At 43.1% G+C, this 15,248-nt stretch overlaps 1 protein-coding gene across 2 annotated transcripts in view; it reads left to right on the top strand.

Annotated features, from left to right (window-relative positions):
- LOC120556176 (nuclear receptor ROR-alpha A-like) overlaps window positions 1–15,248 on the top strand; it is a 117,508-nt gene that overhangs the window by 70,103 nt on the left and 32,157 nt on the right. The window contains exon 2 of one of the 2 annotated variants that reach the window (XM_039795598.1): window positions 5,792–5,824. In XM_039795598.1, coding sequence (XP_039651532.1) covers window positions 5,792–5,824 — 33 coding nt within the window. Of the gene's footprint in view, window positions 1–5,791; window positions 5,825–9,472; window positions 9,587–15,248 lie in introns of those variants that run through there. The other variant, XM_039795599.1, reaches the window with a different exon arrangement.

The raw sequence follows: 15,248 nt of genomic DNA, 5'->3' as shown, positions 1-15,248 counted from the left end.
GCCACATTAAATCAAGTTGTTTTCCAGGTCAGCGTTTGATGATCAATGAAATCAACTGGATCGTTTATTTTTTATCTCTTTTTCTCTTCTTCCTTTTAGCCTGTAGCCTGAGCGGTTGTGTTGCACCTTGCTCAGGTTTTCTCAGTAATACCACAGTGCACTCAGCGTTTGCTCTGAGTCATCTGACAGGAAGCCCCTCAGATCGGAAGGGTGGAAAGCTTTTGGTGCGACTTATCTGACACCATCAGGAACAGATTCAGGTTCAGTGAGGGCGGACGTGCAGCTGATGGAAACGGCTGACTGTCATGTTCATTTTTTAAGTCTCGCATTGCCAGACCTTCCTCCACAGCGCTGCGGATCAAGGTCTGGCTTGTCCACACAGCATTCCTGGATAGGAGAAAAACCTGCTCTGGTTTATTGGCATTTCTTTAAACCAATCACAATCGTCTTGGGCGGTGCTAAGTGCCGGACGGAGCCACTGTGCCTCTGCTAAGTAGTCTCAGGAAGGAACTGGTTTTGGTGGAACATGTGGACGTTCAGAAGTAGTTTTAGTCGTGCAACAGAAAACTCAGATTGGACAGATAGTCTAGCTAGCTGTCTGGATTTACCCTGCAGAGATCTGAGGAGCAGTTAACCATAGTCCTCACAAATCCACCGGAGGTTAGAACGCCAACACAAAGAAAGAGGAAGGGGACGGGATATCCGAAAAGAATGACATCCAGAGGAATTTTCCAGCAGAACGAGAGCAATCCCGGAAGTGGAACGTTGTGGATATAGACTACTGTATGTTCAGGGCTAATCAGCAGCTCTTAGCATGCTTATACAACTATACTAAGATGGTGACAATGGGCGGAGCGAGGGGGCAGCTTCTGGGGCTCCCGCCCTGAATGTTTTCTCAAAAGCCCCAAATCTTCTAGGGTTTTAAAACATGTTAACCTTTCTGTCAGTTGGACCGGCAAATCAATGGAGCAAAAGTTCTATAAGTGGGGAAATATCGCCATTCGTTGTGTGAATGCTGATTCAGCAGCATTCACAGTATTGTTATCCGATTCTTTATTCTTCAACTTTCTGTGGTCACCTCTAATTACTGTATACGATACAGATACAAAAAACATTAAAATATAAAAATGTTCAGCTCTTTAAGCACATGATGGGACTTCTTCAACTTTTCCCTGCTGTAAATAGAGAATGACAACAGCAACAAAACGTTAAACCTTTAAACACACGGAGGACTTTGCATTCGTACATTCGAGAATGTATGAAATTTACAGCCCCTAAAAAGACGTCAATTTTTCGCCAGTTTCAATAGTGTTAATTTTGTCACCTATTTTTAATTTAGTCTTAGTCTTAGTCTTGTGCCAAACATTTTTGTTAGTCAAGTTTTAGTCGACTAAAAGTCTCGTCATTTTAGTCTAGTTTTAGTCAAAAGAGAACTCAAGGTATCTTTAGTCGAAGTTTTAGTACAAAATTATATAAAGTCTCCCCTTTTTTATTAAATTTTTACCAAAACAATTTTTTTTTTTTTAAAAAAAATATTTATTATAACCATTTCAATAAAAAAAAAAAAAAAAAAAAAAAAAAAAAAGTTATATAAATATTGAGCCTCTTCCTTATTTCACCAGTAAACGACAAAAACAACCACTGCATTGGAAAAGGATATTTTACAATAAAATAAATGCAGCACGAAACTGGCGAGGCGTATTTCAAGTGAACGCAACATATGTGTTGTTTTTCAGACAACGGCAGCTACAGACTGTCGTACGTCTCGTGTTGGAATCCTACATAGTGAAATAGAGACAAACCTTTACACCGTTTAGCTGTCAGCATTGTAACCCTTTTATATATGTCAATGATTGTAACCGTGTAAACTGGCTAACGGTATGCTAACGTTACCTGCTGCCAAGTGTAGTGTTAACTAGCGCCCCGTGCAGCGATGTTTCGGTTGACTCTAACGTCCGTTTAGGAGCATCAGAGAGAAGCGCAGGCATTTAAGTGGCACCAAAATCTGCGTTGCTATTCGGTCCGGTAGGTAACGGTCGTTAGGGCACCTGTCGGTGCCGTAGCAACGGGTCTCAGTAACAGCTGAATATTCTATCTCATGATGAAAAAGTAGAGACGATTGTAGACGAAAATGAAGAGAGATTTTATCTTAGTTTTTATTTTATGCAAAACATTTTAGTCTCGTCTTTTTTCGTCAACAATAATGCATGCTAATTTAGTCTTAGTCAGCGTTTTTGGACATCGGCGCAGTCTCGTCATCGTCTCGTCTTAGTCATGGAAAAAAAGGTCGTTGACGAACATATTTAGTCTCGTCTCGTCTGACGAAATTAACACTACTTTCCAAGTAGTGATGTTGCCAAAGTTCAACCGGAAGAAATAATCTTATTCTGTAGGTGGCAGAGCTCCACCTACAGTACCGGAGGTAGAGTTATTCCCGTCATTCTTCAACCCGTTCTCACTCCAAACTCGTAACATACGGACGTTTGGACAGTGGCAGAAACGACGCAAAAAGCGCCCTTCAACGCACCGGGGAGAGCAGCAGCTACACAGCGTTTGAAGGTGACGTAGCATTAAGAGCGACTACGGCAGCGAGTAGTATGAAAGCCCGAAAAGGTAGGTTAGTTGGGGAGGTGGATGGGTCAAACTACACAGGACTTTCCCCCAGGTGCCCGGGATAAACCCAACTGTCCCGTTCTTGTCCCGTGTGTCACGGAAAAACGTAAGCCCACCCACAACCTTTTCCTTAACTAACTGCATCAAAAGTGACGCCAATAGTCCCGACCCAGTGAGTTTAGATGAAGCGCGTTTAGATCTGACGCTAAAGGAGACTTTTAGCGGCAATAACAACGCCAAAGGCACCTGACCAAGCGCCCGTATTTCACCCCGGTTACTGCTGTGCATGTGAACACACCGAGCGACTCCTCACAGCAGTTTTTCTTGCTGGTGTTCAGACACCAGTGAAAAACCATCAAATGTGATCCGCAATATTAAGTCAGCAAAGGAACCACAAGGTGCCCTCTCTAAGGCCTAGTCCACACGTACGCGGTTAGTTTTGTAAACAGAGGTTAAAGAGTAAAAAGCTGCTTATTAAATAAAATTTAAATAAAATAAAAAATGGAGAAATGAAAGGCAGAACACAAAAAATATCTTTGAAGACTTTAAAAAGTTTTGTAGGCCTCGGGTGACTAAAATCTCAGGTGACTGGAAGGACTGAACAAGGAGACGCAGCGCTGCATGTCTGCCTCCACAGGCTGCTCGACAGTGATGGAGCATCCTGTCGTGTATGTGTGTGTGTGTGTGTGTGTTTGTGTGTTTGTGTGTGTGACGGCAGACAACCAGATGGCTGATGGGAGGAGACTTGACAGGAGAGGTGAACTGTACCAGAGTGGGAGAGCTGAATAAAAAAACAAACATAGTAGCATAGCTTACCCAGGGTTTGAGCCATGTTTTTAAAGATCTGATTTAAAAAAAATCTACAATATATAACATGTGCATTAAAATAAGGTTCATTATATCTTGATTTATAGAGCAACTTTCATACAGAGTGTAGCTCAAAATGCCTTAACAACAAAGTGAGAAACCAATACGTTTATTAACTATATATAGCACCTTTTAAATGGCACTAAGTGCTTCACAGAGTCAAATTGTGCACAAAGCACAAATATTAAAACATAGCACACTTTTTGGACTAGTCCTAAGGTTAGACCCAGCCGCCAGGTTAACAGCCTCTTTCCTGCTCTCAGTATTGAAATGCAAAGACACACATGTTCAGTTCACAGATGGACACACAAGTTCAAGCACTTGAAATGATTGTAATCACACACACACACACACACACACACAGTCTCACACACACACACACACACACACACACACACAGCACAGTTACACAGTTACACACACACAAACACATAGTTACACACACACACACAGTCACACAGTTACACACACACACACAAACACACACACACACACAGTCACACTGTGTCAAACACACATACACACACACACACAGACAGACACGCACACACACACACACACAGTCACACACACACAGACAGACACACACACACACACACACACATACAGTCACACACACAGCCACACACACACTCACACACAGTCGCACAGTGTCTCTCACACACACACACACACACACACAGTCACACAGTGTCTCACACACACACACACACACACACACAGTCACACAGTGTCTCTCACACACACACACACTCACACACAGTCGCACAGTGTCTCTCACACACACACACACACACACACACAGTCACACAGTGTCTCTCACACACACACACACACACACACACACACACACACACACACACAGTGTCTCACACACACACACACACACACACAGTCACACAGTGTCTCTTCACACACACACACACACACACACACACACACACACACACACACACAGTCACACAGTGTCTCACACACACACACACTGTGATCCCGTCCAGATGGGCCAGGCAAGCGGAGCGTCACCAGAGGAGTGAGTCATTGTGGCCCCGACAGATTTTGGACCCGGGGCCGTCTCGGCCCCCCAGCCTCCTGGAGGGCGGCCAGGCGACGAACTGCGTCACTCTCTGCTGCTGTGTGTCCACGTTTAGCCCAAAATATTAGCCGCACCACTGCTTCACGTGAAGTAGTTTTATTGTTCTGTGTGCTGCTGAAGAATGGCGCTGGTCATCGTGTGGGAAACACGGTGAAGATAAAGAAATTCATCAAAAAGTTATGCTTTTGACTTGCAAACAATCACATCATTGGGCAACTCAGGGTGGTTTTATGATTAGAGAGATGATGTGTGAGGGTTGGGGAGTAAGCTGTCATCTCACTGAACAACACCTTTGTCACTTTTTTGTCGACTTTGTTGTCGCCTTTTTTCAACATTTTAATCGCTTTTTTGTCGTTTTTTTAATCACTTTTATGTCAGGAGATCTGGTCCCCTCTTTTTTGGGGACAGAGGGGTCTGGAGGAGAACCGGTCCCCTCTTTGTTGGACAGGGGGGTCTGGAGGTGAACCGGTCCCCTCTTTGTAGGACAGAGGGGTCTGGAGGTGAACCGGTCCCCTCTTTGTAGGACAGGGGGTCTGGAGGTGAACCGGTCCCCTCTTTGTAGGACAGGGGGGTCTGGAGGTGAACCGGTCCACTCTTTGTAGGACAGGGGGGTCTGGAGGTGAACCGGTCCACTCTTTGTAGGACAGGGGGGTCTGGAGGAGAACCGGTCCCCTCTTTGTTGGACAGGGGGGTCTGGAGGAGAACCGGTCCCCTCTTTGTAGGACAGGGGGGTCTGGAGGAGAACCGGTCCCCACTTTGTAGGACAGGGGGGTCTGGAGGAGAACCGGTCCCCTCTTTGTTGGACAGGGGGGTCTGGAGGTGAACCGGTCCCCTCTTTGTTGGACAGGGGGGTCTGGAGGTGAACCGGTCCCCTCTTTCATGTTTAATCTGCAAACATCTAGTGCTTCTGGGAAATAGAGTTCGTTAAAGGCCTCTTAAAAACATCAATATTAAATAAACAATGATTGTAAGATGTTTTTTTAAAAACATGTTTCCTCATCTAAACATGTGAAGCGAGCCACCCGACATACCGTTGAGATGTTTGAAGGCTGGATCTTTTGTTAATGTGATTCTCAAAGTTTTTAACTTCAGCTCTCTGCACACACAAGGTGTCCCTGGGGTGCCATGTACTCCCCAATAACCTGAAAAAGCCAACGGTGTCTCCCTAATCTGCACCTAATATAATGATCTAATCTCCATGTCTGTGTGTTGCAGGTTTGTCAGCAACTGTGAAGAAGACACACACATGTAAGTTCACTATTTCTTCATCTGTTTGTCATCAGTTGTCTGTTGGATGTCTCTGGGAGGGGGTCAGGCCTATGGTCCCACAGCCCTATGGTCCCACAGCCCTATGTTCCCACAGTTCCCAGTTCATTTCTAAGATTTTTTCCAAATTTAGGCTATATGTTCCCACATTTTCCTTTTTCATGAATTTGTATCAGATTATATCCCCCTTTCTCCCAATTTTGTAGCCAATTACACCCAACCTATTATCCAGTAGCAATGGACTACAGATGGAATGTAACCCTAACCCTAACATAGGGCCTAATTTTAAGAAAAATCTTAGAAATGTGGGAACATAGGGCTGTGGGGCCATTGGGCTGTGGGACCATTGGGCTGTGGGGCCATTGGGCTGTGGGACCATTGGGCTGTGGCACCATTGGGCTGTGGGACCATTGGGCTGTGGGACCATTGGGCTGTGGGACCACTGGGCTGTGGGACCACTGGGCTGTGGGACCACTGGGCTGTGGGACCACTGGGCTGTGGGACCACTGGGCTGTGGGACCATTGGGCTGTGGGACCACTGGGCTGTGGGACCACTGGGCTGAACCCTTTGCTCTTACCAGCGTATCATCGTGTGTACTTCATCCAAAGCTCAGGACAAAGCTGTCAGGCTTTCCCCTGGAAATGTACAACAGAAGTACATTTCCAGGGTTGTACTTGCAGTTCTCGCTCTCTGTGGTGCACTGAAAGTGGATGTTTCCAGTTTGGACTGTAGCACATGTGCGGGTTGCGAGTGCGTGGAACAGATGAGGATGAATGTGTGACGGGGGACCGCTGCCAGAGTCGAGTCTCTCTCATTAGAGCCGGTAAGGATGGATAATGAATGGGAGATCCTCCTGCAATCGTCTGCATGCGGGGGATGATCGCAGGGAGAAATGCTGATCCTTCGGGCACCGTGGAGGCATTTTGCAAACAACTCATAACGTGCTGCTGCGAATCTATTGACCGGGTGTGATGAGGGGAGGCGGAGAGCTCCGCCGCCAGCCAACGAGCCTTTCCAAGCGTAAATCGGTCCCCCTGTTCTGCCAATTTGGAGAAAGAATGAAGCTCCCGCTGCTGCTCAGTTTCCTCTCTCAGCTCTCGCCTGCAGCCCTCTCGTCTTCGACATGCTGATATTTACTCTGCTCGGTCTGTTTTCAGGCTTAATCGTTTTCGACGACGCAGCTGGATGTTGGGTGAAGTGTCCTGTTAGCTCGGGCTGCAATTCAGTCCTTTCTTAACCCTCATGTTGTCCTGGGGTCAAATTTATGTCCCGTTTTCAGAGTTTTTTTTATATCAGAAAATATGGGATGTCGATAAAGTGCCAAAAATGTAAAAATACAAAAAAAAAAAAAAAAAAAACATTAAAAAAATAAACAAACAAAAAAACGATGAAAAAAATTGTCAAAAAAGCGTCACAAACTTCAAAAATAAGAACCCAAAACATTGAAACATTGGAGAGAAAAAAGGTCAGAAAAAGCGATTAAAATGTTGAAAAAAGTGACCAAAACAATGGAAAAAAATCACTCAAATGTAAAATACAAAACTTTGAAAAAAGTGGCTGAAACATTGAGATAGGGACATTTTCATGGTTGACAGGAAGACAACACAAGGGTTAACTTCATCACAGATCTACTTAAGCAACATGGGAGCAAAAATGCTGCAAAAAGGCACTTAAATACCATCGTGGAGGGGTGATTAAGCAACTTTGAGTCCTTGAAAAGCGCTATATAAATTCAATTTATTATTATTATTATTATGTTCACAGAAGTTAGTTCAAAGTCTGAATATGTCTGTTATAATCCTGAAGACTTCCATGAGATCTGAGCCCTTTACAGAGTCAAGGACAATACTTATATGTACTTAAAGGTGCAGTAGGTAAGACTTATAAAACTAACTTTCTGTCATATTTGCTGAAACTAACCCTATGTTCCAGTAGAACTACATCAGGGGTGTCATACATCAGGGCCATACTGGAAACTAAGAATGACATCAAGGGCCAGACATGTTTAGTTTATTCACAGTTTATTTTACAGTTTGGTCCACATAAAGCCCCAAAAAAGTAACTTACCCATCAAAGAAAAAAGTGACAAAAAATGACGTAAAAAGCAACAAAAACATTGGAAAAAAACGCCAGAAAATGCCACAAAATCGTCAGAAAAAGTGGCAAAAACATCAGAAAAAAAGGCACCAAAAGCATCTGCAAAAGTGACAAAAACTTCAGAAATAGCTACAAAAACTAGGCGGGCCAAAATGTATTGTGAACCTAAATTGATATATATTTATTTATATATATTTTTTGGCCAAGTCCTGGATCTTCACAATCCTACGTACAGCACCTTTAAATTAAATACAATAATAACAACAGGGATGTACCGGTCGGATCTGGAAGCATCGGATGGGAGCCGACGTGGGCATTTTTTAACCAATCAGGGTTCGGTAGTCACCCCGATCATTTACGTCAGAAAATTCTACACAATTCTAAGTAGAAGGTGATTTTATATGTGAGCTTTACAAAAATGCTAGCTGCACTAAGTTAAATGTATTAAGCTGAAGGCATCTTTAAATTGCATCCATGTTTCCTTCACTTGCTTCCCTTCCTCGCGTCTTAATCCGTCCCTCCGAGGAAGCACGGGAGAGACGCGAGGAAATCATGGAGGAAACATGGAAATGTGTTTTATAGCCGGGACACACCAGCCGACCGTCGACAGAAAAGCCAGTCGGGTCCCCGAGGTCCAAAAAATGCCTCGGGACACACTGAGGCGACACCGACTTGAGAAACGTAATACGTCTCCATAGCAGCAGGCGGCGCTACTCTGTATTGTTGAAATGAAAACCGGCAGCTGATTGGACGAACGCGTCACATGGGTTTGTTTTCTCCGGAAATTCAAAGCCAGACTGTCATGGCGGCTCGTTCAGAATCTGATCTCATATTGTACTAAAATAGTTCACAGAGACATGTTTCTGGAAACATCTGAAGAGAGAAATAGGCTGTGTGTGTGTGTGTCTCTGTGTGTGTGTGTGTGTGTGTGTGTGTGTGTATGTGTATGTGTGTGTGTGCAGCTGCTGAATCTGTCTTCATTTCAGATCAACAAAGGTCAGTTTAAAAGATTTTTTGGCGGAGTCGATCGCGGCTTTCAGCTGCACGGCTCTCAGGAAGGCTGCACTCGTGTATCCTCACTCATAGCTCCTCAGAGATCCCTCCTGCATCCTCCATCCTAGCTCCTCGGTGCAGGGATAAGAGCTTTGAGACGGCTTTCAAGAAGGAGGGACAGAACCACTTCCGGTTCAAGCGAGGAGATATCAAATAAGACATTTGGGAAGCAGCCAAACAGAGTGATGTAAACCATCTCATTTATCTTTCAGCATATTTTCCCAACATGTAAGACAATTCCTTCAAAGCATTTTTTTTTTTTTTTTTTATCTTAATAAAAATGGAAAATGGCGGAAAGTAATGTTGGAATTGTCTTTTAACATGAATTTGAACTAAAAGTTTTGGAGCTGCCTCATTGGCTGACAGCCAAGTCAGTCAGAGGGGCCGGGGGAGGGGGATTAGGAGAGGGGGTGGGGTGGGTTGTGTGGGGGGGTGGGGGCAGACTGATGTCACGGTCACATGGATCCTCATGTGGTGCAGCCGAGGATGACAGAGCTGAGAGAGAGCTGCAGCTGAACACACACGCGCACTGTTACTGCTCTCTGCATGAGTCTGGATTATAAATATGTATTTTGTGATTTCTGCCATGAAAGGTAAGATTTAAAATAACTCTGTGTGTATGTGTGTGTGTGTGTGTGTGTGTGTGTTGGTCTCTCTCTGTATTTCAATGTGTGTGCGCTTGATCCATCCTGAAGCATGATTTTATTTTTCAGTTCACAGTTTCTTGAGTTTTTCTTTCTGTGCTGCACACAAGTTCTGTCCAAGATAGGGCAACTAATGATTATTTTCATTGTCGATGAATCTGTAGACTGTTTTCTCAATGAATAGATTAGTTGTTTAGGTCTCTAAAATGTCATAAAAGGGTGAAAAGTGTCCAGTAGTGTTTCCCAAAGCCCAAGATGACGTCCTGAAATGTCTTGTTTTTGTCCACAACTCAAAGATATTGAGTTTCCTGTCACAGAGGAGTGAAGAAACTAGAAATGATTCACATTTAACACGCTCGAATCAGTAAATTTCTTTGCAGGTCTAAGTCCAGGATGTTTCTCCGTCCGAGAGGATGCTCCACTCTGTCTGTGTTTTTCCTCCTCAAAGCGTCTCTGTATACATGTGTTCTTGAAACCGATATCGGCAACAGCACTGTCAGTGTGTGCAGCTGTGTTTGGTGAAAGAACTGGTTTCAGTGTTGAGTTTGAGTGTACATGCGTTCCTCTGTTTACTGTGTCTGAGTCTGGAAACATGACGCCTTCACTCATCGTGTGAATACTATTTTGGGAACGGACGGCCAAGTGAATTGCACTGTAAAGGAATGTTGTGAGGAGAGGAGGTGAGGTGAGGAGAGGAGGAGGTTGTGAAACACGGATGAATGAAATGTGACAACTTGAGTCAATAAAAGTCGGTTGTCAGGATGAAACCTGACGAGGTTTTAGTCCGGTCATCAAAGGATGTTTATTTAAAACACACACACACACACAGCTGCGATAAATGCCTGTACCCTCCCTACATTACATAGAAAATGTAGCCTAAATATAGTTAGTATAAATGGAAGATCAATGATCAGTTATAAGGTACATTTTGTAACCATATATTGTAACCTTATATCTCAACATTTTACACAGGCATCAATACAGACTGTCCTCCCCCGAAAAACACTCCCATAAGTTGTGTGTTCAAGCTAGTGGTGTAGCCTACGTGATACACAGGTATACGCACTAAGAAAGCTCCAGGATTTCCACATACCATCTTAAAAATGCCCAATGACACGCAACAACATACTTTGGTTTACATTTTTGATATATTTTGAATTGTCATCTGTGGTCTAAAGGTATTTCCACCGTAAATTGGTGCATAAAAGTGTATCGGAATACAGAAAATTAAGTCGTTGATGATCAAAACTTCCCTGGGACAGGACACCCAGACCCCCCACTAAGATATGCCCCCCACCCCCAAAGGCAGATTCTGGCCAATATATAAATATACAGTACAGTATACCCACTACAATACATTGGACTACACCACTGGTTCAAGCAGCAATTAAGACTCATCTTTATGTTTATAGTGATGGCGCCCTCTAGTGGCCGTAGTAATTATGACGGGAGTCGTCTTGCTTTGCCAGACCATCCACACGCTGCAGAGCGCGGAGGAAGGTCTGGCTAGTCCACACAGCATTCTGGGATGAGAGAAAAACCTGCTCTGGTTTATTGGCATTTCTCGAAACCAATCACAATCGTCACGGGCCGCTGCAAAATAGTCGTGCGAGAGAAAACTCAGATTGGACAGATAGTCTAGCTAGCTGTCTGGATTGACCCTGCAGAGATCTGAGGAGCAGTTAACCATAGTCAGCCAACACAAAGACAGAGGAATTTCCTGCGGCACTGGAGCAATCCCCAGAAATGGAACGTCGCGGATATAGACTATGATGGGAGCAAAGCAGGAAGTAATTCGTTTTGAGTGTGTTTGCTAGTTTTGGTTTAGTTTCGGTTTTTCAGAAATATTTAGTGCATATATTTAGTTTCACAGTAGTTAGGAGCCGAGGTGAAGGAATTATCAGGGGTCCAAGCCGGAGGGGTCAGCCCTATGTTCCCTACGTTCCCACAGCTGGACAGTTTTTTTTATATAGCACTTTTCTAGTCTTAACGACTACTCTTTTACACAGTACAGGAACCATTCACCATTCACACACATTCATACGCTGAGGCTGCCGTACAAGGTGCTCATCAGATAAACATTCACACACATTTACACTCCAATGCGCACTCCAATTGTCTTTTCAACATGGGACACTGCAGGGCCAGGGATCGAACCACCAATCTTCCGACGACGGCTCTACCACTGAGCCACAGCCGCCCCTATGTTCCCACAGCCCTATGTTCCCACTATGTTCCCACAGCCCTATGTTCCCACGGCTAGGGTTAGTTAGGGTTAGGATTAGTTATCAGATTTAGCTAAAAGCTACATTCCATCTGTAGTCCATTGCTACTGGATAATAGATTGGGTGTAATTGGCTACCAAATTGGGAGAAAGGGGGATAAAATCTGATACAAATTTATGAAAAAGGAAATGTGGGAACATAGGACTGTGGGAACTTAGGCACGCTCCCGTTCCCAGTACTAGCGGAGCTGGGAACCGCGTTGTAATCGCTAAGATTATTCTTTTTATTTTTCCGGAGGTAAAAGTGGTTCTGCTGCCTAAACCGTACAAGTGAAACTTTCAGGGATAAGTGTAAAGGATGTTTATCAGTGTCATGGTTACGATTTTCTGTTATAGTTTTTTCTGTTTTATTGTGTTAATTTATTCCCTGTTTCCTTGTTGTTTACAGTCTCTTGTGTTCATTGTTGCATCTTACCCTGTTTTATGCTTCAGGTCTCTGTTTTCTCCCTTGTCATGTCTTGGGTTGGGTAATATAACGATTTTATATCGATATCGTGATATGAGACTAGATATCGTCATAGATTTTGGATATCGTAATATCGTGATATGACATAAGTGTTGTCTTTTCCTAGTTTTAAAGGCTGCATTACAGTAAAGTGATGTACTTTTCTGAACTTACCAGACTGTTGTAGCTGTTCTATTATTTGCCTTTTCCCCACTTAGACATTATGTCCACATTACAGATGATCATTTATCTAAAATCTAAGTGTGAAGATATTTTGAATATCGCCGCAATATCGATATTGAGGTATTTGGTCAAGAATATCGTGATAACTGATTTTCTCCCTATCGTTTCACCTGTTCCTTGTTTCCCCCTCGTTACCTTGTGTATTTAGTCTCTGTGTTGTCTTTGTCTGGTGTCAGATCTTTGTGTGTGTAAGTCTACCCCCTTTGTCTCGGTGTGCCAGTTTATTTTTTGGATGCCTCGTCTTTCGGTTCCTCTACGGTTTTTGTACCATTTTTGCCTGCTTTCTTCAGGACTCCTTTTGTTGTATCACTTTTTATTTTATTAAATCCTCAAGCTCACCACTGCCCTGTTGTCTCTGCGTTTTTTGGGTCCGCTATTTCCCTAATCGTAACAGGTAGAGAGTGTGACGCGTACCTTGGAAAGGAAAAATGAAACATATCCACCACCAGGGGGCGTGTCACTACCCAAAGTGAGTAGAGTGCAGATTTGAGTTGCGCATGCGTCACTTTGCGACAAGTAACCTACAAGATGCTAACGGCGGTTTGAGCTAACGTTAGCAATCAAGTAGCCTACTAGATGCTAACGGCGTTTTGAGCTAATGTTAGCAATCTAACAATCATAGAGAGCTAAAACATTTTTTAAATGACTGCTAGCTACAAGTTAGCAATCAGACACAACAAAGGCTGTCACTTGAATGGCGTTTTGAGCTAACGTTAGCAACCAAACAATCATTAATAGCTAAAACGTTTTAGAAATGATTTCCATCTTCTGTTATTGTATGTAAAGAGAAACGTTTATTATTTTACAGATTTCACAAATTTCAGTAAGACATGTTATACCGTAAACAGTTTAAATCTGAGCATGCGCAACTCACATTTGCACTCGACCAGAGCCAGTCTGCCTCGGCTAACATCGGGTATGACACGTTATGCCGTAAACCGTTTAAATCTGAGCATGCGCTACTCAAATCTGCACTCTACTCACTTTGGGTAGTGACAGGGCGCTATAAAAATAAAAATGAAAAAAAAAAAAATTACTTGACTTCAGCTGAATCACGTGATATAGGCCACGCGGGTCCTCGGGGTCAACTCCCACTGGGGGAGTCACATTTTTGGTGTCCTTAACATACTCAAAAAGTCACCAAAATTGGCAATCGCATCAGGCCTGGTGAATTACGTATTTTAAGGGTTGTGTGAATAGGTGTGCAAAAATGGCTCTCTAGCACCCCCTAATAGTTTTCAAAGTTTGAAGTCCCCTCCTTTAACTTTCTCGTAGACTAATGAAAAGTGGTAAATATGTGTCCCGTTGGGACGTACAAAAAAAGCCTCTTGGACCCACTCCCTAAACTCAACAGGAAGTCCGCCATCTTGAATTAACTGTACAAAATGTGTGCGTTTTTTGCCATTTCCACGTGTCGTACTTTAGCGAACTCCTCCTAGTGTCATGGTTGTGTATGTTTTATGCTTCAGTTTCCTGTTTAATTTCGTAGTCTATTTTCTCCCACGTCATGTCTTGTATTACTTCCTCCAACATTTTTTTGAATTATTTTTGCCTGTTTACTTCAGGACTGTTTTTGTTGTAACCCTTTTTATTTATTAAATCTTTTAACTTAACACTGCCCCGTCGTCTCTGCATTTTTGGGGCCGCCATTTCTCTAAATCATGACACCTAGAGATTTAATTTTTGGTTTTATTTGGGGCCAGATAATATCTGTAGCTATATAAACTGTACATAAAAATATATTGTTGGAGACCTGTACAGGAATAGAGAGGCGAAATCCCTCACTGTCACGCCATGGGACCTTAATTCGGAAAAAATATGTCCGGTAGTGAACGAAGAGAGACAAATTATGTTTTGATCCCCTTTGAACTGAGCCATGAATTACACATATGATGTTTATCAATTTATAAGATCATTTTCGAAGTCAAGAAAGTCTCAGTTTATTAGTCACAAGAGTATTAAAAGACAAATACTGTACATCTGATTGACAAGTTAAAAAATCAGTCTGGTACAGCTCCACAGAGAGAAAGCACTGCAGGAGGCGTTCAGCCAGCCTGTTATGTCACAGGATTACAACAGCCAGGAGATTATTAAACTGTTTCCATGCAAGGAGAGGGGGGGGGCTGCGTCAGAGGAGGTGACATCACTGACGACATCACTTCTACCCCAGCCACTAAAACGTGTGAAGAAATGGCTGCAAAATAACGAGCATCAGTCCGACTTTTTTTTTTTTACTTTGTTGTGCACTTGCTGCATGGGTTTCCTTCTGCCTCTGGTCTGTTTGGTTTTCCATTCATGACGTTTTTATTTTTTTAATTTTATTCATTTTTACAGGCAAGTCATTAAGAACAGGTTCTTATTTACAATGGCGGCCCGTCAAGTGGCATAGCCACTTAGGGAAAGGGAAGGAGGGCAAGATAATAAAAAATAAACATTAGAAATACATACAATTTAGAAATTACATAAATTACATGAAATACAATTTGAAATACTACACAGAAAACAAACACTTATAACGAGATAACTGCACAGGTACATGTGTGAGTAAGAGAGGGAGAAAACATTCAAATATTTAGCTGGAAAAGTTATGTAGAGAAGCAACTGCATATGTCCGTGAACAAGGATGATGTGATGGTTTT

Source organism: Perca fluviatilis, chromosome 3 (assembly GCF_010015445.1).
Source record: "Perca fluviatilis chromosome 3, GENO_Pfluv_1.0, whole genome shotgun sequence".
Taxonomy (NCBI): domain Eukaryota; kingdom Metazoa; phylum Chordata; class Actinopteri; order Perciformes; family Percidae; genus Perca; species Perca fluviatilis.
Note: the sequence above shows the minus strand (reverse complement) of the source record. Positions and strands in the feature narration are given on the sequence as shown.